We start from the raw sequence: 21,118 nt of genomic DNA, 5'->3' as shown, positions 1-21,118 counted from the left end.
GAGCTAGACAGAGAGCAAGGCCCCATGGAATGCCAGCACCACCCACTGCCAGTAAAGGAATGCCTGCCACACAGGCAGTGCCAGGGGAAAGCTCTGTGACTCTGCCCTGAGACAGCTGTCTGTCATAACAAACACCACCTCCTTCCCTTGCTCTGCTCTTCTTTCCAAATTAAATAGGAAGGGAATTACCTCACACCCCCTCAAAAAAGAGGCTTGGTCTTGTTCAAATAGAAACATGGGTTGCCTGGGCTGGCTCCAACACTAAATCTAATTAACAGAAGAACAGAGCTGAAATAAACACATGAGAAGTTGCTTATTTTCTAAATAAGACTAAATTTATTCATTACCCTAGTAAAAACAAAGTTTGGATTACAAGTGTCTGAACAGTATAAAAGTACAAAACAGGTTCCATAGATTTCTAATACATTAATACAAAGTGCATGACTACTCATTTTGCATTACTACCGGGAATGGAAGAGGTGGGAGGGAGTAGGGGAAGCAGCTGGCGGTTGAAATCTAGCAATAAATAAATAAATACAGAAGAGATGATCCGTATCAGAGCACATCCTACCACCAACACTGCAGCCTTCTTAGGTGTACAGAATTACTGATGCTGAAAACACAAATTCACATGAAATAGGTGTCTGCAAACACAGTGAGGACTCTTGCTCAAGCCCTTATTAGACATGACCAACCTAGTTATGCCTTTATACAATCAAGTATCCATTGTAGCTATGGCTGGACTCAATGGGCTTCGGTCTTTTCCAACCTGAACGATTCTATTTGGTTGAGAATAAAAGCAAGGTAAGCAGCTTTGTCCTCCCTTAAGAGCCCCAGAGTTTAGGAAAAACAAAATGAGACCAAGGAAAGCTTTAAGCTGTAAGGCTGTGATAAGTCAAAGCCCTGTTTCCCCTGATTTTCTTTCTCTCCAGAGATTGGCTGACCCAACAGGAGAGGAAAAAAGAAAGAAAAAAAAAAGCTTTGAGGGTAGAGGCTCCTCTTAAAACCTGCATATCTTTCCCTATCTATATTTTCATTTGCTAAGTATTCCCGTTTCAGGAACCAAGACTACATGGAAATCCAGTCCTAAACCCTACCCACCACAGTATTATGCCAATGACTCTCACAAAAAAGGAAAGCTTAGAATCATAGAATATGCTGAGTTGAGAGACCCATCAGGACCAACTCCAACTCCTGGCCCTACACAGGACACCACAAGAATCACACCATGTAGCAATCCATTGTAGGATATCCCGAAAGAGTAATAGTAAAAACCAATCCTCCCTCCCTCTAAAACCAGGAAAAAACCAACCAAACAAAAAGCAGAATTCCCAACTCACACAAGTTAAACCTTCATAAAAGGAACGTGAAGCAACTGGGAGCTAAAACTGCAGCACAACCTTCCAGGAAGCTGCTTCCACCCTAGAGGCAAAGCAGAGTTTGAAGGAGTGTCACAACGATTTGCACATGAGCTTGTCTGGGAATCAGTGTAGAAAGTATTATCTTTTGATCACATATGCAAACAGAGCTGCTGCCTTGATTCAGCACAGCACCATTCTTAGCAGAACTTTTCCGATTCAGTATTCACAAATGTGTTGACCTGGCAGTTGCTTAAACAAACAAATGGAAAAAAAAAAAAAACCAAACCCAAAAACCAACAAAACCCAAACACAGAGAAGCACTGCAGAGGAAGGGTTTCAAAACAGTTATTGTGAATCCAAACCCCAGGCTGCAACCAGATTACGTCCCTGGACCAGAGCCTAATGTGCTTAGCAAGGGGTTTGGTTCTTTGTCAGGTCCAAAACCAGGAGGAGTCTTGTTTGTGGTCACATTTCAGCTGCACTGGTCCTACAGAGAGCAGTTACTCAGTTTTGGCTGCCATCTACACCTGACTTGGGCATCAAGGGGTTTCTTGGTCCATCTCTAACCACCAGGGGTTACTAACATCAAGCCCAGGGTGCCTGCTGCTGGCTTAAAAAAAAGTACCCTCCCATTTTGCATGTTCAGTTCTTAGGTAAATCTTAACCCTTAGCTAAAGGTGGGGAACTCTCCCACCCCTTCTCAAGAGCACTTTTATGCTGGAGGCCTTCTCAGATAGCTACCACTTGAAGTAGAGATGTCTGCAGATTACCAGTCTGTGTCACATGGGAGGGATGAAATATTTGTCTTTGTTATGTCAGTAGTACAGGGTGAAATCGCCACAACCTCAAAAATATATATTTATATAACTAGAGAGGTGACTTATAACATTTCTATGTATTAATTCATCTTATTGACTCATACATGTCTAAGAATGAAATATTTTCTTGGGAATTTAGGAAGTTTGCCAACCAACTTTTAAAGAAATTAAAAAAAAAACAAAAAAAAAACCCCAAAATAAAAAAAAAAAACAAAAGGCTTCCAACCACTGCTTTTTTCAGTACAGAAACATGAACTACATATACTTTAATATACAAACCCCATCCATTTTCACTTGGGAAGTGAGTGTGGGGGAAAATTAGACAACCTTGCAGCAGCATTCAGCTTTGCCAAGTGTTCCATAGCATCTTAAATATTATGTACAGTCTTTCTGAAAGGATACAAACTGGCTTCAGAGTTTGTGGAATCATAGCAGTAAAACCCAAAACAGTTCCAGGGAATAGTCTTTTGGCAGCATAGCAGGTGTCCAAAGTGAACAGTCACTTTTCTAGTATTTTTCCAGAGAATAAGAGGATCTGTATAACCTTCTGCAGCTATCCAAGGAAGTCACCACTCCTCTTGGGTGGAGATTGCTGGAGATTGGGGTCCTTCTTGTTCTGGCTTTTCAGTGGCAGACTTTTTATTGCTACAACAAGGTTTGAAGAGATGAGTGTCTATGAGGACTTCTCCAAAACGCCCTTTGTAAATAATTCCACAGCAGACCTTTTGCCTGGAAGAAATGGCAGGGAGACAGATACTTTGTTTAGAATATACAGAATTCACAAACATGCAAAAAAGCAAGTCTGACCCCAGACACTGCTTTATTGAGCTTCCAGCCCAGAGGACATGGCAAAAAGACTGCTCACAAAGAGAAAACAGGTCTGTGTCTAAATCTACAACAAGTCTTTGGGGGGGGGGGCAACCAACAAAGAAAAAAAGAAAAAACCCAAACATGTCTAAACAAAAACCAAGTCTCCAACTTTGCTTCCCAGAGAAGTTTCAGACACAACCATCTGGTCTGAACTAACCTTGGCTACAATGCACTTGCAAATATTATTTGAGAGGAGGCAGCAAAGTCACAACAATTTCAATTGAGCAATTAGCTAAACAAGGGATTACTGTGTCACAACATGCAATAAAAGATAACAAGCTCGTCAGCTCCCAGAAAACATTGTGGTTTTCCTCCCACTCCAGGTTTTTGGTTGCTTTTTTTTTTTTTTCCAAATGACTACCATCACAGGTCAACCAAATCAAATGCTGTGTTTTGCTGGCAACTGGGAGCACTCTTGTATGTAGCAACACATCATATCTACAGGGCATAGTTTTAATAAGAGATAATGACAGAGAGGAATATAATCTGCAATTCCCAAAACCAGCAAAAATATTTCCCAGCAACTGTTTTAATGTTTAGGGAACTGAAAGGAGATAGGGGAAAATGCCTTAAACACGAGGCATTTCTTTCCAAGCATGAACAGACAGGTGCTGCAAATTATATCCTTATACCAGATCAGGATGAAGAGGCAGAATCAAGCAGCATGTATGCAAAGTGAGCTTGCTGCCTGCACAGAGGGCAGGTTCTGCTGCTTTTTACCTTTTCCAGTAGGTGAGATCTAGGAAGGAGAACACTGGTGTTCTGCTGGCCCCAGCGCTCAGCTCCGTGTCAGAGCCGTCGTCCGACTGGTTGCTGTAACAGGGTGACTGAGCTGGGGAGGCACTTGAAGTTGTGCTGTGGGCATCAGAATCTGCAGGGCAAAGAGGAAATGCAAGGGTCAGGACATGCACCCAGTGACTTACCCTCCTCCTGACCTGTGGATTGGGAGCAGAGGTACAGAGGTGCTTCAATTAACAAGAAAAACCTAACAATGACAACCCATTTATTTCACTTGCTCCTGCCTGTTTCAGCATAGAGAGTGTCAGGATTTGTCAAAGAGCCTTCAGAAGTGGAAGGAGTCCTTGTACATGAGGGATTGGAAAGAGGTTCAGGATCAGGCTTCAGTTTCTGGCTCTCAAACCTAGCCACGCTCTGAAATCACTGGGAGATCCCTCAAGACAGTGAAGATCAGTGCTCCAGACTCTCTCTCACTGTACATTTTCTTTCTCATCCTTTCAGGTAAAGTGCTGCAAAGCTCTTCCCAGTAGTCCATTTTATATATATTCTATATTCCCATTATGTGTTAGGTAGTGTTGAGCTTTTGCTGGATCAAGACCAGGAACTACAGACCCAGTGCAGACACACACCTTAACAGTGTCTGCTCTCCCACCTTTCAGCTGCCATCTCTGGCAGCTACAGTGACAACATTAAATTAACTGCAGTGCCTTGAGTGAGGAGATAAAAGCTCATTGGGTCAGGGCCTTCACTGATTCTTTGGAGACTTCTCCTTCTGACTAGGCAGGATAAGTGAAAGAGAGAGACCAGGTGAGCAACAGTGAAGAAGCTGGAAGGTTTGCTTTAGAAGAAAAGCCTTAAGTACTGACACACATTTAGAGTATAACTGGCAGATGATTTTGTTGGAAAGCTATGAATCCAAATCTCTTTGGATAGTCCTTATACTACTGGAAAGAAATCACTGAGACTGGCAGAGAAAGATGTAAGGAAACATGGTAGGAATTTAAGGGGGTGGGGGGTAAATCTATGTTTAAAAGTACACATGGAAGAAAAAGACTGCAATGTTTTTTGGGAAAAGAGAGCTGAAAATGGCCACAGCACTTTACTGAAAGCAGGAAGAAGCCTCTTCCAGCTTCAGTTTCAAAGAGATCTTTGCCCAAGGTGTTCTTTCTAGAGATGTGTCATTTAAGTGTTGGACATAAGCTACAGCTGCCTGCACTTTCAAGCCAGACTCCTCATGCCCCCTTGCCACTTCCCCACCTGTCTTGCAGACCACCCTGCACACAAGCTCTTCCTTCTCATTCCACACCCTCCCAAAACTCTCAGAGGATAAGAAGCTGTGAAAACAGGGAGAGCCCAAATGTGGGAGTGCACACAACCAAATCTAGGCAGTGATTCATCTTGGCCAGTTCACAGTGAGCTGTGTTAGGGGAGGCTGAAGTTTACTGCCAGAATCTCTCTGGATCCACTTACTGTGCCGCTTGAATTCCTTTTGCAGTTTGCTGATTTGATTGCTCTTTATTCTGCTTCCAGAGAGGGTTTTCATTTTCTTTGGTTTCAATGTTGTTTTAAGGCTGGGTCCAGCCCTGGCATCTACCACCTAGGACAGAGAAAATGCATGTCTGAATACTTGTGCATCATGCTGAGGTATTACTGCCAGAGTCAAGACACAGGTACTGACTTAGCAGAAGGTGTTCCAAACCCCCTTAGTTAATCCAAGGCAGTTCTGTGCACTGACACTCTCCAGTTTCATTTAAATCTGGCTAAATCTTTGCCTCTGCAAGAGGCTGAGCCTGCAGGAAAACACGACAAACTAGTTTAAAAAGCACATTTGGTTCTACTTTTGCCAACTTCCCATTTTAACACATTCAGTTTAGAACCAAATAATTGTTTAAGTTAATACAGGTCCAGTTAGGAGTGTCTGCCAAGCATTTGCTCTGTGGTTTTTTTGGAGCTTTTTTTAGTCATAAATTTAACTTTTGAGCAAAGCTAGTGGTAGTATAATAACCATAGTTATGGCTCCCATTACTGTCAAGGCATCCTGGATAAAAATTACACAAAGAATCCTGATCATCCTCCCAGCCTTAGGCCTGAATTGAATTAGACATATCAAAACAGAAGATATGAGCGAAAATAGCTGCAAGATTATTAGTCATTGTAATTAAAATGAGATTGATTAATGTGTTGCTTGAGCAAGTCACTTTGTTTGGGGAAAAAAAAAAACCCAACCAATTTTGGATAAAGGCCAAACTTGATTTGTTTTTTGGGTTGTTTTTGTTTTTTTTTTTTTTTAATGTCATAAGAGACTTTTGGACAAAGTTATGAGCTTTTGAAAACAAGGAATTACAAGGCAAGTTGGTCTGTGACTGCATCTCAGGCTTGCATAATCAGCATTTGCACATAAGCAGGCAGGAGCCACACTGTAGTAAATACTCCAGGAACGATTTAGAGATGCGTGGCTGAAAGAGCAAACCCCAAACCCCTGCCAGCACCTCTCCTCTCTAGAAAGAGTTTGTTTTGGGGCAGAAGAGAAATGAATTACTAACGTGATTCCAGTTTTTTTTGGATCCTGCTGGTAATTTTTTCCATCTTTTCACCAAAAGAACACAGGCATTGCAAATATCTCCTGAGCGAGCCTCATGGAGCCTGGCAAAAACAAAAGCAAAGATCACTTAACAACAGTTAAGAAGAGCACACCCCCACTTGCTAACAGCAAGAAGGATAAAAACTGATGAATAAGAAGGGTTCTGAAATTCTGTTTTTCTGACATTACAGTTAATCTGGGATGCTCAAGCAGTGCCATTTAAAGATCAGGTCTCACTTTCAGAAAGCACTCGTCCACACAGAAATAAAAAGGTGTCACCACCTGCCTCCAGAGGGGCACTGAACACAACAGTCCCATCACCTGCAGGTTTTGGAATCTTTTCCCCCAAAACCAAGACTCAATTGCAGTGGATTGGTTCGTTTGGAGCAGGAGGAATAATCATGTTATTCAAACGTACACTTGGGAACAAACATCAAAAGCTTGCTCAGGTCTTAACTTTCCCACAGAGCTTCAAGGATGAGTAACAAACATCACCTAACACACTCCCACACGAGCACAGGATAAGATTTCAGAAACAGCACTCCCTGGAATGACAGCAATACTTGCTCCCTCTAACAAGCTTTCCTCAGGAACCATCTCTACTGCTAATCCATGCTAAAAGAAATATAACAGGGAAACACTGCAGAATCTTTCAGCCAATTAAATAGGAAGACTTTGGATCATTTATAGATGAATTAGGCAGGCTCAGAAAACCATTATTTTCCCAGTGGTCAGTCTGCATTTTTACCTTGGCAAACATATTTCAGATAGCACAACATCAATGGTCATGGTAAACTGCAAAATGCTTTGCTGCAGTTAAAAACAACAACCACCACCAAAAAAAAAAAAAGCAATGGATCTGCACACAGCCTTTGACTGCCAAGGACAGTAGTGAAGAAATATGATAAGGAAAACTGCCAGCACCAGACTTGTGTACAAAAATCCAAGGTAAATAGAAAGCACTCTAAAGTTCACTACATGAAAAGAGTGTTGCTAGAAAAAGTGGGAAAATTTTCTGAATTTTATACAAAATTTCAAAGCTCTTCAAAAGTATTCAAAAAAATTTGAAAGATCACAGTAACTGGTACAAGAAATCTCTAGTATTTATAGTTTTATTTACCAGTGCCTTCAAGTAACATTACCTAACTGGAAAGCTAATCACTTTCTAAGAGAATGGTTTTCCAATGAGAAGTTTTAATAACACATTGCTATGTCCTATTTGAACAAAGACACCAATATTTGTAACAAGGTACTCTGGATAAACCCTGCTGAAACTGCTAAATATTTACTCATCAAGTTTTATCTAACATTCTTGAATTTTCAGACCCACAGAAAGCCCCCATGGATGTGTAGAGTTCGTTATTTTATGTAGGTGTTTACACACCTAATCTTTCAGGCTTTCAGAGCCAGAAGGACACTACATCAGGTTTGCAGCTTAGAGATCAATGCCAAAACTGCTGACCAAGGTGGGAATCTTACCCAAAACAATTCTGGAAATCCTTTTCATAACGTTTGCTGTCAGTGAAACGAGAACTGGAAGACTTAGCTCTGCAAATACAGCAGCCCTCTATACTCCGGTACATCTTCGGTTTGTGAAAGCCAAACATCTTTTCCTCCCAGCTGTACCCTCCTGTGAAAACAAACAGAAACTGGTGTTAATTATCACTGTTAGATAATGAAAGAACAAAAATCTATGCTAGATTAGGGCATAGTTTTTTCATCCCACGTTGCCTCAGAAGAACAGATGCACCTAGAATGCAGTTGTTAAGAAAATTATATAATCAACAGCTGGAATATTAAGCAATACCCAGCAGGACCCATAACAAGCTCATTTACTGCAGAAATCTACTCCAAGGGCACATCTAGAGGCAGCAAAGCCCAGATGTGTGAATGCAGCCAACCTGGCCACTGAGAGGCCTGTGCATGTGGCAGAACAGGCTGCAGGACAGCCCCTGTGTCCAAGCCACGGATAAGGAGCTGGCAGCTGAACTCTGGGTCACTGAACTACTTCATCACCACCACCACCACCGGGGCTGGTTGGAAACACCCCTGGCAAACTTTGCTGAGAGTGAGTAGGAGTGATTTTAAATGAGCTGCAGTCATACCCCCGGGCTGTAGGGCAGACATACCTGAAAAGCTGCTCTAAAAACAGCAGGGTGGAGTCGCACCCAGCCCTCAATGGCCCTGTCTGCACTGCAGGACCCGGGAGCACTTCTCTGTTCTCAGGGCCTGGGTGAGCATCCCAGCTCCATGTCAGCACACGCTCTGTTCTCAGCCTCCTGCCTTCCCCACCCTGCTCTCCATGGGGAGGAAACCGAGCTAGGAAAGAAAGGCCAGGGAGCAGGACCCTGGGGCGCATCTCAGCATGTGCCTACCACACATGCCCCGCCAAAAGGATGGAACCCCAGTCACAGGGAAGTTGCTGCTTTGAAACCACCAGCTCTGCACGCTTGGTGCCAGCCCAGCAAGCTGAGAATGCCCTCCTACTCCTGCTCCTATTCTTTTCAGTACACCAAGGATGGGATTTGCTATCAGAGCAGGTATCATACAGTGGAGGCGTTTTCCAGGCAGAAACTTCTCAAGTTAGCCACTGCAGCCACCATGATCCCCACCTAACCAGCTCTCCCCTAAGGTGGTCTTTGCACAGTCTGACACAGCATGAGCACAGTCAGAGCAAAGAGGGTTCCCACAGCGCTTCAAAAACCCAAACCAACAACTGAGCAAAGCTGCTGCTCTCCTGGCACCGGGCCTGGACACACAGCAAGTCCTCACAGGCCACACAGCATCAGTCTCATAATGCAGGCAGGGACTGTTCCAAGATGTTCTCTTTTGAGCAGAGCCTGCTGCAAGGTTTGCCTCCACCACCTGCTGCAAGGAGCGAGCAGCCACCTCTGCTGCTCACCACACACCAAGGGCTCAGAGAGGGGGGCACAGGCTGCAGGATGCTCCAGGAGAATAGGTTCCCACTGCTTTAAAAAAATTAAAATTGGATGGAGCCATGCAAATAGCACAACATTTCCCTCTCTTTCCTTAACAAAGGCCAAGCTGCTGAATTCATTAAGAAGCTGACCAAAAAAAAAAAATACTGAATGACCCAGCAGCTCAGGAAGGACTTTCAGGAGAGGAGCAACTGTAGTGAGGAGGAATTCAGTCACTTCTCAGTCACTTCTCAGTCCCAGGTACTACCAAGTCCCAGTAACCCAACTCAGGTTACTGGTTAACATTTGTGCCATAGGCATCTGTCCCCAAATCTTCCACCTTCAGAAAGGTAAGGGTTGTAATCCTTTTACCCTCCAGTGGTACAGAGAAAAATCATCTGAAATCTTGTGCCTACACTGCCAGGACTTGCCACATCATTATGGCAATAAAATATTTTGAAAGACAGGTTCAGGTGAGGTCAGAAACATGCTTCCACAAAACGATCATACTCAGCATCACACTCACCTGACTGACAGGGGGATGGTGTGCAACAGGAAAAGATCCTGCACACTTCTGTGGGACCACAGCAAAAGCTAGGGAACCACCCAGGACCAGGCACAGTCCTGTGCAGAGGTGAAAACACATCCCCCTACCTCAGGGGGGAAGATCAAGAGTACAGGAGCATGGCAAAATAAACATGCAGTTTCCCAGACTCCCGAGAGCAAGAGAAAAATAATAATTGTATCCAATATTGTTGGCTAATACTCTGACACAAAATCCATCAAGGAACCTGTTTCCAGCTGAAAGGGTGCATTTCAGTCTAGCATATAGAGACCACTTGGGGCTCACTGAGGTTGTGGCTCTTTGCAATTACTACTGCACCAACATTTAGGAAAACTCAACTCTCCATAAAGCTTGTCTTGACTTGTAGAGCCTGTTGATGGCAAGGCACTTGCTCAAGCTGAATGCCAAGGAGATCCTCCAGGCCTAGGAGAGAGATGGAGAGGATAAGTCCTTCCTTCCCTCCTGTCCCAGGTCATGCTGTCTTACACAGGCTTCAAGTGCTGAATTCCTTTCTTCACATTTACAGCACAAGGAGCTCACCTAGGGCTACGTTCTCCCAAGGTTAACTTGTGCAAATATCCAGCAAAGTCACCCCAAATGGTGTCAGGCTTTTTAGGAGATTCACTGCTCCCTGTATTAGTACAGCATTGGCCTGAAGGCCAGGAGTAGATCTAGTAAGTAAAAGAAGGTATCTAATAGTGACCAGCTGAATGGACTCATGGAGGGATGGTTACTCTCAGAACTACCCTCAGCCTCTGCTGGCTGTGCAGCAAATGAATGCACAGCCAAATCAGGCAAATATTCCTGGCTTGTCAAGGAAATAAACAACAGAGCATCTAGGCAAACACTCTGAGTATTTGGTTTCTTAGCACCTGATGTGCTTCTTCAGGAGATACTCTTGAGGACATTGCTCAACAAGCCTCTGGAGATCCAACAGCGTGCTCACCTGGGAATTTTCAACTTCCAAACAGCAGTTTTAGATGTTGCATGACTACTCCAACGTTAAATCTGTGGTCTGGTACTTTTCTTTAGAAAGTCAAAGACTAATTGCGGACACAAAGTTCTCCCGTGCTGCCAAACTTAAATGGCAAGAAAATCTTGACTGCTACGTGTCAAGAAACAACTACCAACAATGCAGTTTACTTTCTAACCAAGTTTCTTCTAGGAATCCAGCAGTGATAAGATGATCTCTGTCACCAGCTGGTATTTACACCACAGTAGAATAAGATGCATGTTTTACAATCAATGTTCTGGCAAAGACTGGAAAACACATATATTCTGAAAATATTTTGGCTTGCATCATTGCTACCATTCTCACAGGAGCAGCCTTTCAACACCATCCTTCAATAGAAGGGAAACTAGTGCCATCTGTTTCCCACTTGATGAATGGTCAGCAATGGTATTACCACACATCATGCCTGAATGGGGAAGAGCTAGTAGCAAAACCACAAGTTAAACAGACTTCTCTGACAACTGCATCCAAGTGCAGTCATAAATGGAAGGCGTCAGTCCAGTTACACATTTAATCCTAAACAGTTGCCATTTGACCATTATACACTAAATTTTCTGTCAGCTGGAGAGCTTAATAGCTAATATGGACTTAGAAATAAATGTGACTGTGCCATTTAAGGTTTAACTTGAAAGCTTTGCAATTTAGATATTGAATTAGAAGCAGGCAGTTAGGATGCCAGCTGCCCTAACACCTGAATCTTAGCTGTGGAACTTCAACAAAATTTGGGACAGATAAAAAAGATGGCAAGTAGAAACGAAGTAACTTGCCCAGAAGTTAAAAAGCATTACACAACATAATTCTGCCAAATTTAAGCATGCCATTAATGCTATTTAACTTTGTTATTATTTGCCAAATTTAAGCATGTTATAAAAATGTACCAGCAGTTGCACAGAAGTGAAAGGGACAGATCTCAAAAAAAGAAATCTCAGCAGAGCATTATCTGTCATTCTGCAGAAATGAAGATCTGCACTATGAGAAAGCAGTATTCCCCCAAGCCAGGGGAAAGGTGATCCTCTTCCCTTCCTGGTGTCCCTCTCCACAGCTTCTCCATGCAGAAGTTGTTATTCCCTCAAGTTCTGCTTTATATAACTGCTTTAGCAACCTGAATGGACTCAGAAAAGTCCCCAGGAAAGTGCTCTCACCATTTTTCTGCCCTCTCACTTTTGAAAAAGCAGCATCAAAAATAGAAACTTGTCTTGCAAAAGAGAATGGTGAAGTCAGGAAGAGAAAAAGTAGTGGGAAATAAAAAAAAAAAAAAATCCCCACACCCTGCTTATTACCTTTGTGAAAGGCTGGTACAAAGAAGCATGTGTGTGAAAATGGTTTCATGTTTTTGTTACCTGTCAGGACTAGAATTCGGTGCTTAATTTTCTTTGCAAAATTTAATTTGATGATCTAAATTAAAAGGAGGCATTGCTTCAGATGCTCATTAAGTTTTCAAGTTAGGGAAGAACTTCTGAACTCTTTCAGATCTCAGAGTAAGTCGAGCCACTTTCATTTGCTTTTCCAGATTCCTTCTGCATTCTTTCTGATCACCCAAGAAGAATGAAAACCTTTTATAATAGAAAGGATGGAATTCCTAGAAGACAGGCACGTCTCACTTTGTAACACAATTACCACGCCAGTGGGAACGAACATGCTCACCTGCTTTTTGCAAAGCTGAAAGAGAAACATTCCCTGGAGTTACAGAGGAGCAGAGGCACGCCAGTGCAAATACACAGTATCAATATCCTCCTCTCTTCCCATCTCCCCTCTCTGACCCGGGATCATTCATCCTTTGTGCAACCCAGAACTGCCAGTACCTTTGCCAGAGAGGAGAACAACGATTTGATTTCCCTTTCTGTGTACACAACAGCCTTGGCACAGCCTCCCTGAAGCTGGGCTGAAGAAAAATACCATCTACCCTACATACCTTGATGCAGCCGGTTCCTGTCAAAAGTAAAAATCTCACAATTGTCATCCCTACAGCATTTCACTGGAACTAAGAAACACAGCCAAAATTACCTTTTTTTTTTCTCTCTTTTAAAGGGAACTAAACAGATGCCTTAATATAGAAAGAACATAGGTGCTCTGGCTTTTGCATCTGCAGGAGCATACACCCAGGCACATGCACACACATGAAAAATGCTTCCAGAGCTGTCCATGGCACCAGAGGCAGAGTCACCCATCTCACAATAAATTCTTGAGCCTGTCCCTCTGCTGAAATAAACTGCAATACCTCTACTGCAAATCAACTGCAAGACAGAGAACTGTACATCAACAGAGGAACTGATCTCTATCAAAGGCTCAACATAAACATACCTCCCCTGAGTTCACAGGCTGCTGCAAAAAACCCTTGGAAGAGAAGTTAAGATTGGATCCCTCAAAAAAAAAAAAGAATATTTCAACATGCACAGAGCCAGAATGCTCCAAGAATGGTAAGAGACCAATCTAATTGGAGTAATCTGAAAATGCAACTTCAGTATCTTCAAAAATATTTTTTACTGTCATCTCTCCCTATAGTTCAAAACAGAGGCACCAATAACCAACAACCATAACCTTGGAACTGTGCATACCGTACACTCTTCTGGTCCCCTGTATCCTCAGATTTTCCTTGCACTTTCCTTCCTCTCTCCACCCAAAACAACTTTACTTGGAGGAAAGCTGTATTTACCAGGAACATCTGACTGTCACAGCGTGCTTTCACTTGATGAGTTCAGCAAAACCAGAAAAGGTCAAAACCACATCTTCAGGAATCTCTCCTCTGACAAAATAAGCAAGTCACTCTTTTGCTGGTAGATGTCCACAGCTACTGTTGTAAGTGAAATTTCAGCACACCCAGTGCACCTAGCAGCAACTATTAAGCATGTATCAAAAATCAAACTGGACACTTCTTTCCCATGTCTGAGTCTCCAGGGCATCCTAGCTGGATCACAAGCTGTTCCTAGTTACATTTGCAGAAGCAGTCAAGTCATAAAGAAGTGTACTCACCTGTTGGATCTTCCCTGGGAAGGAAGTTCCAAACTCATTTGAGCTAGAGAACTGAAAGGCTAAGCCACGTGGGTGTTCCTCTGAGCTGCCATGTGGTTCATGCTCCAGAAGGGATAGGCCAAAGCATGAAAACAATAATCAGCAAGATTTGCATAAGGGGGAAAAAAATTCCAAACCTGTCCCACCTGCAGACATTCCAGCTTGAAAGATGACTTCCCCCTGCCTGAAACTCCTATTGCATAACTCACACCACGCTCAGCCTGAGCCCGAGCCCAGCAGGAAAACTGGGATGTTCTCAGACATGTGCTGGAGTTCAGGCTCAGATGCTTATCTGGGTGCAGTCACCACAGCTGTGATGATGCCATCTGTGAGCACCTGCTACTAAAAAAGCATCACAGCCACTTCAGATCATGAGACACAACAGCTTTGGTTTGTGTTTTCTGGCCAGGTTCTTTTATGTTGTTTTTAAAGAGGACAACATACCTGGATGGGGACTTAAACAGAAGGAGCAGTAATTATTTGGCAGAACAACTGAAGTGACTTCATTAAAAAGGATACTTTTCCGTGTCCTTAAGCAGTATTACTGGTCATTTCACTTGGACTTTGGACTGAGCACATTCTACAGAAATGCAAAGGCTTGAGTTGTGAAATGGAGCCCTGCCTGGGCAATTTTCAAGTCCCAGCTCACTGGCTTCTTCTTTGTGTTAAAAAGCAAGTGCTACAGGGGGTGCAAGAACGAAGCTGATTGTCAAGTAGGACCCTGCAGATGTTGTTCATGTCATTATGAGAGAGGTACAAGAAATGAGGTGTTAAGAATCAATGCAAAGCAGAGTTAGGTAACACAGAAAGAGCTGTTCAGCATGAGTGAGACAACAAACCGTCACAGTTTTAACTTTATTTTTAGCCTCTGTGAATTTATCAGCTTTTTTAACGTCTTCTGCAAAGAAGTCACTGATATTTTCTTCTTAAAGGAAGACTGAATACATCGGCAATTAGCTTCTTTTAGAGAATGAAGTGAGGAGGAATTTTTCCCAGAGGCTCTGGCACTCAATCCCACCTACTTTCAGTGGGAGCTGGATGTTGCATGCCTGTGGGTGTGTTTGAAAAATCCCGACTTGTTACTTGCTGCTTTTCTACCAGGTACCACAGATCCCAGGAAACCTAGAGCTCACCTGTGTACCAAAGGAGCTGAGTGTCCACATGGTATCAGAAGAGAGGGACAGACAGCGAACTGGAAACCTCTGGCACACAGTTTGTGCAATCTCTAATTTTAAAAAGCTGTAAAGCACACAGTGGATCTGTCTGCCTGCAGGGTGGTGAGAAGGGGGTGCCCACACCCTGCACACGGCTGCCAGGAGCAGTCTCAGCTTTGGAAGCAAGCAGGAAAGGAGTTTGCTGAGGAGCCATCACCCTCACCGACTGCCTTGTCCAAAGAGCGAAACACTCGTGTGAAGCCCGGCTGTCGCCTGCCACCTTCCTAAGCGCCCAAACAAAGTAAAAAAGAGCATCACAGGCTGTGCTCAAGCACAACCAGTGCTGTTGCAGTTGTGGGCTCAGGGCAGGACGCTGGGCCTTCTCCTGCCGCTCCCCAGCCACGAGGGGACGGTGGCACGGCCCGGCCTCCAGCGCAGACACGTGTTCAGGGCACGGCAGCATCCTGCATCGGCAGCCCTGCACAGCCACAGCGCCCAAGCTTTTAGCAATTGTAATGTAAATTGAATCATTTCGGTCCGAAGGACGGGCCAGGAGTCGGGGACGAGGCTCTTTGTAGGATGAACCGGGGTTGTTCCCGCCAGGAACGCGCCGCTGGGGGGGCTCCGGGGCAGGCGGGATTCAGCCCCGCTCGCTGCGTAAACAACAGGTTTGGCAGGTCCCTTTAAATCCCCTCATCAGCTGCACGCACCCGGACAGGGGGCTACGAGAGCATACGGCAACTTTTATCTCGCCAAAGCGAGAGCGCAACGGGGAGCGCTTTCCTGGCGCAACGCGGCGACTTTAAAACAAAACAAAACCCCACCAAACCCTGAATAACAACGGTGAAAAACGCCCCAGAACGGCAGAGCTCGGGCCACCGCGTGGCCCCGGGCACGGCCCCGCTCCCCCATTAGCGCCGGCGGCCGGAGCCGGGAACAAAGACCCCCCCGGGGCACACGACCTACTTTGGCGGGCGGCCCCGCCGGTCAGGTGGAGCCGCGGGAGCGCACACGCGGGTGCCCACGGCCCCTCCCGGCCCTGCCGAGCGCTCGACTCGCCGAAGGACGGGCGAAATCACAAATAAATGAGAAGAGCACAGGAAGGGGAAGGCGGCGCGCCAGGGAGGAAAGCCCCGAGCGCGGAGGTGGGCGCTGCGAGGCGGCCCCCGCGCTGCAAACGCCGCCCCACCACGCGGCCGCGGAGCAGCCGCCCCATCCGGCGCGGGGGGAGCGGCGGGAAGCGGCGACGGAGCGGCGGCCGCCCCGCCGAGCCCCGGGAGCCCCGCTCCGCCGCGGTGCCCACCGTGCCCCGCCGCCCCCCGTCCTTCCCCCCCGCCCCGCGCCGGTTCCTCATGGCTCGGCCCTGACGTAATTCAAACATGGCAACAGTTTCACTTCAAAGGGCCGTCGCGGACCTCCCGGCAACGCGGGCACGCCGTAACGGGGGCAAGGCGGACCCCGGAGCGCGGGGCGGCCCCGGGGCGGCCGCCGGGCCCTGCCCGCCCCAGCGCCGTGCGCGCAGCGCGGAGCCGTGCGGAGCGCGCCGGCAGCCAAAGTTTCACCGCCCCTCCAAACTCCTCCAAAACCGGCGGGCAGCCCCTAAAAAGCAGCGTCCCGCGCACAAGTGTCACCCCAGCGGCACCCGGCACCGCGGGGCCGAGCCCCCGCCGGGCGCGGAGCAGCGCTGTGCCCCGGCGCGCCGGGGAGCCGCGCCGCCCGCAGCACATGCGAGCCCTTTGTTTTCCTGCAGCCGGGCGCTGCCTACGTGCCGCGCCGGGGGCACGCCGCCCGCCCCGCCGCCCTCCGGAGCCCCGAGTTAAAACTTGTTGGCGGCGGCAGGAACGGGAGCCGCTCGCACCGGCACCGAGCTACGGGAGCGGCAGGACGCCATCGCCGCCCGCCGCACCGGCCCCACGCCGGCAACGCCGCGCACCGGGCCGGGGGCAGCACGGGGAAGGCCCCACGCCGCGACCTGTGCGACCGACAGCACGTGTCCCGCCAGCCCACGGCCGCACGGTCTGCTCCTGGGCAGCGTGCACGGACTCGGACTCCCCCGCAATTACCAGCGATAACTGGAAACAATAAGAAGTGCCCCGCTCTCCCCACGTGAAACACGGCGAGGGAGGGATGGCGGGCACCGGCGGGTCCCCCTCCCCTCCGCCGCGCCGCTGGCACCAAGTTGAGCGCGGGCGCTACAGGTGTGCGCTGCGGGGCGCGCCGGGGCCGCACCTGCGGCACCCGCTCCGCACCGGCGGGGCCGCGCCACCCGCGTGGCGAGCCAGGGCAGCCGCGGCCCGGGAAAGGCGCCCTGCAGCCCGTCATCACCAAACAGCCCGGTTTTCCAAACCCGCTCCGCACCTTGGGACTGCCTGCGGAGTTAAATTATGGAGAACTGGCTACTCTTTCCTCCTAAAGACTTGGAGATTTAATCGTAGTTTGGGATGGGGGGGGAAGAAGTCAGAGTTCCAGGGATGGGTCCGCAACAATGCGGGAGGCGTTCCTCTCCGCTCGCGCATCCTTTAAAACTCTACTCATGGAAGAAAAAACCGGGCGCAACGCCGCTCGCAGCAGCCACACGCGTGTCAAAGTGTTTCAAGGCGGCAAAGTCTTTTTGCCGCTGCAAAAACTGCGGACAAGCTCCGGGGAGTAACTTGGAATGAACATAAACCACCGGCTACTGGAAAAAAATAAATTAAATCCCAACACTGCCAAAAAAAAAAAAGAAAAGAAAATAAAAGAAAACCCACCAAGAGCGAACAACACAGAACAAAAAGCCACCCCGAACAACAAGAAGCAAGCAGGGAAGGCATCACTCACCGCCGCGCTGCGCCCACCAACTCCCGTCCGTGCGGAGCGCGGCGCTCCCGCCGTGCGCGCGCTCCCGCCTCCCCGCGCTCTGCCGCCGGCGCGGGCGGCCGCGCGAGCCCCCCCACGCCCCGCCCACCGGGCCCGCCCCTCGGCCGCTCTGCGCAGGCGCCGTTCCCACGGCTCCGTTTCTCATCAATCGGGCCCGGCCGGCTGCGCGCGCCCCATTGTCCTTTTAAGGCAGAAAGGGCCGCGCGGGAAGAGCGCGCGCGAGGGGGCGGCGCCCGCCGTGACGGCAGAGGTGACTTCACGCACGCGGCGCGCGCGCGCCCCCGCCCCGCACCTGCCTCGCGCCGCCCCGCCCCGCGCCGGAACGGCCCCCGCGGGACCGCCCCGCAAACACAGCCCGAAAACAGCACCGCAAACACAGCCCCAAACACAGCACACACCGCAAACACAGCCCGAAAACAGCACGGCAAACACAGCCCCAAACACAGCACACACCGCAAACACAGCCCCAAACACAGCCCCAAACACAGCACACACCGCAAACACAGCCCCAAACACAGCACACACCGCAAACACAGCCCGAAAACAGCACCGCAAACACAGCACACACCGCAAACACAGCCCCAAACACAGCCCCAAACACAGCACACACCGCAAACACAGCCCCAAACACAGCACAGACCGCAAACACAGCCCGAAAACAGCACCGCAAACACAGCCCGAAACACAGCACACACCGCAAACACAGCCCCAAACACAGCCCCAAACACAGCCCCAAACACCGCAAACACAGCCCGAAAACATCACCGCAAACACAGCCCCAAACACAGCCCGAAAACAGCACCGCAAACACAACCCCAAACACAGCACACACCGCAAACACAGCCCCAAACACAGCACACACCGCAAACACAGCCCCAAACACAGCCCCAAACACAGCACACACCGCAAACACAGCCCCAAACACAGCACACACCGCAAACACAGCCCGAAAACAGCACCGCAAACACAGCACACACCGCAAACACAGCCCCAAACACAGCCCCAAACACAGCACACACCGCAAACACAGCCCCAAACACAGCACACACCGCAAACACAGCCCGAAAACAGCACCGCAAACACAGCCCGAAACACAGCACACACCGCAAACACAGCCCCAAACACAGCCCCAAACACAGCCCCAAACACCGCAAACACAGCCCGAAAACATCACCGCAAACACAGCCCCAAACACAGCCCGAAAACAGCACCGCAAACACAACCCCAAACACAGCACACACCGCAAACACAGCCCCAAACACAGCACACACCGCAAACACAGCCCCAAACACAGCCCCAAACACAGCACACACCGCAAACACAGCCCGAAAACAGCACCGCAAACATCGCTGCAAACACAACCACAAACACAGCCCGAAAACAGCACCGCAAACATCGCTGCGAACACAGCCCCAAACACAGCACACACAGCCACAAACATCACCGCAAACACAGCCCAGTCCCGCAAACACAGCCCGAAAGCATCACTGCAAACACATCCCCAAACACAGCCCCAAACATCACCGCAAACACAGCCCAGCCCCAAACACAGTCCCAAACATCACTGCAGACATCACTGCAAACACAGCCCCAAACACAGCACAGCCCCGCACACACAGCCCTCAAACATCCCCGCAAACACAGCCCCGCATACACAGCGCAGCACTGCAAACACAGCCCCGCGACAGGCGCCCCCGTCCCAGCGCATCCCGTCCGTCCGCACCGCGCTCCGCGGGGTTTGCGCCACCGCTGCCTCTCCGCACCGAGCCCCGCGGGCGGAGCGCCTCGGGGAACAGGGAAAGGGGTTTTTTTTTTTTGGTTTTTTTTTTTTTTTTTTTTTTTTTCCGCTCCGGGTTAATTTTAATGTTCGCTTTCTAAAGCGCTCCAAAAGCCGTCAGTGGCTTATGTAACTTTTCCTGCAGCGTCACAATGGGTGAATTGAAAAGTCGCGTCATCGCAGCCTTTGGGTTCACGGCTCTTTTGTGCAATTTTGGAAGAGCTGCTTGGCGAGGCGGCCGGCAGGTTATGTTGAAATAGATTTCCTTTGAAAACTGTGTCAGACGGATTAGCGTGTGATATACAAGGTAACACCTAAGGAGTTATGACTTAGCACCATCGCAGCCTGTGACTGCAATAAAGCTGCGAGCTGCTCCCTCCCGGGCTGGCACTCAAACCGAGCCCAAATATGGATTCCTCTCTTTTGAGCTACTTAAAAGTTTAAAAGTTTCCCACAGAATCGACTGCAGCTCAGGCACCACATGCAGGTGTTGCTGAATACTCTAAAAAACTAAAATAATGCCCATGAATATTTCTATAATAATTGGATTTTTTCATGACAGTGACCTTTTCAGACTAATCCTGATTTAGACACAGAATTAACAACTCACCAAGAACTTTTGCTGAAATTATCCTTTTGCTTCCATCAACAGCACTAGCTGTGATATGGGAATTTTCAGAGAGCAGGACAAGTTACTGTTCCTTACCTTAGTCTGAGGATCTTACATCTTCTCTACTTGCTTGTAAACCCGTGGTAATTGTACCCCATCTCCTTCCTCAGTGCTGCCAGACCAGCCAGTTTGGGCACAAAGCACAGGAGAACACCTCCCAGGGAACCCTCTAGGTTGTCATCTGAGTTTTGGGGTTCCTTTTGAATGATCAGAGTGCTGCCTCTGCTACCAGAGCTTCCTTCCAGACACACCTGAACCAAATCATATTCAACTTGTGAGCCACGGGTGTACCAAATGCTGAATAATTACTCAAAATATTTCTGTAATTTTACTGCTTTTAACTGATCTAGGGAACTCTACCAGCACTTTTGGCAACTTTTGTTTATATAATATGTCTGATTTCACCTGCCTCTTTCTTTTTGATTGGAGAGAGTGGTTCCCCCAGATTTTCTCCCAGTATTTCCCCATTTCTTTATTCTAGCACACTTCTCAAGGCCCCTTGGTGGCATTCCTTTTAGTCCAGCATCACCTACGATAGCATTTAAATCTCCAAGTGACAATGAAATGACATTTCCAGGGAGAATTCCCTAAGATACCAAGCAGAACCCAATAGAACAAAATGGATCTCTTGGTGCCAATCAACTGCTGCCCTTGTCACCACCATGCTGAATGTTCACAGAACATCTCAGGGTCGGCTTTGATGGCAAACAAACCAGGGTCAGGACGACTTCTCTGCTATTTATTTCACAGCTCTGTGCCCTTCCAATCCCAATCTCATGAGGACAGGTG

The 21,118-nt window shown here is 47.8% G+C and overlaps 1 protein-coding gene across 2 annotated transcripts; it reads right to left on the bottom strand.

Annotated features, from left to right (window-relative positions):
• Positions 1 to 313: 313 nt before the first annotated feature.
• On the bottom strand, positions 314 to 19,641 carry SINHCAF (SIN3-HDAC complex associated factor). 2 transcript variants are annotated; one of them, XM_036401614.2, is made up of 6 exons: positions 19,606 to 19,641; positions 7,848 to 7,998; positions 6,331 to 6,430; positions 5,258 to 5,384; positions 3,770 to 3,920; positions 314 to 2,908 (listed from the first exon to the last, which is right to left on the bottom strand). In XM_036401614.2, exons 2-6 carry the CDS (start codon positions 7,973 to 7,975, stop codon positions 2,746 to 2,748), a joined length of 669 nt encoding a protein of 222 aa, XP_036257507.1. In that variant the 5' UTR covers positions 7,976 to 7,998; positions 19,606 to 19,641; the 3' UTR covers positions 314 to 2,745. The 2 variants fall into 2 exon arrangements, with proteins under 2 accessions (XP_036257507.1, XP_036257506.1); XM_036401613.1 differs by lacking the exon at positions 19,606 to 19,641 and adding an exon at positions 17,844 to 17,922.
• Positions 19,642 to 21,118: the final 1,477 nt, after the last annotated feature.

Source organism: Molothrus ater, chromosome 5 (assembly GCF_012460135.2).
Source record: "Molothrus ater isolate BHLD 08-10-18 breed brown headed cowbird chromosome 5, BPBGC_Mater_1.1, whole genome shotgun sequence".
Lineage (NCBI taxonomy): Eukaryota > Metazoa > Chordata > Aves > Passeriformes > Icteridae > Molothrus > Molothrus ater.
This window is presented reverse-complemented; position numbering and strand designations above follow the sequence as displayed.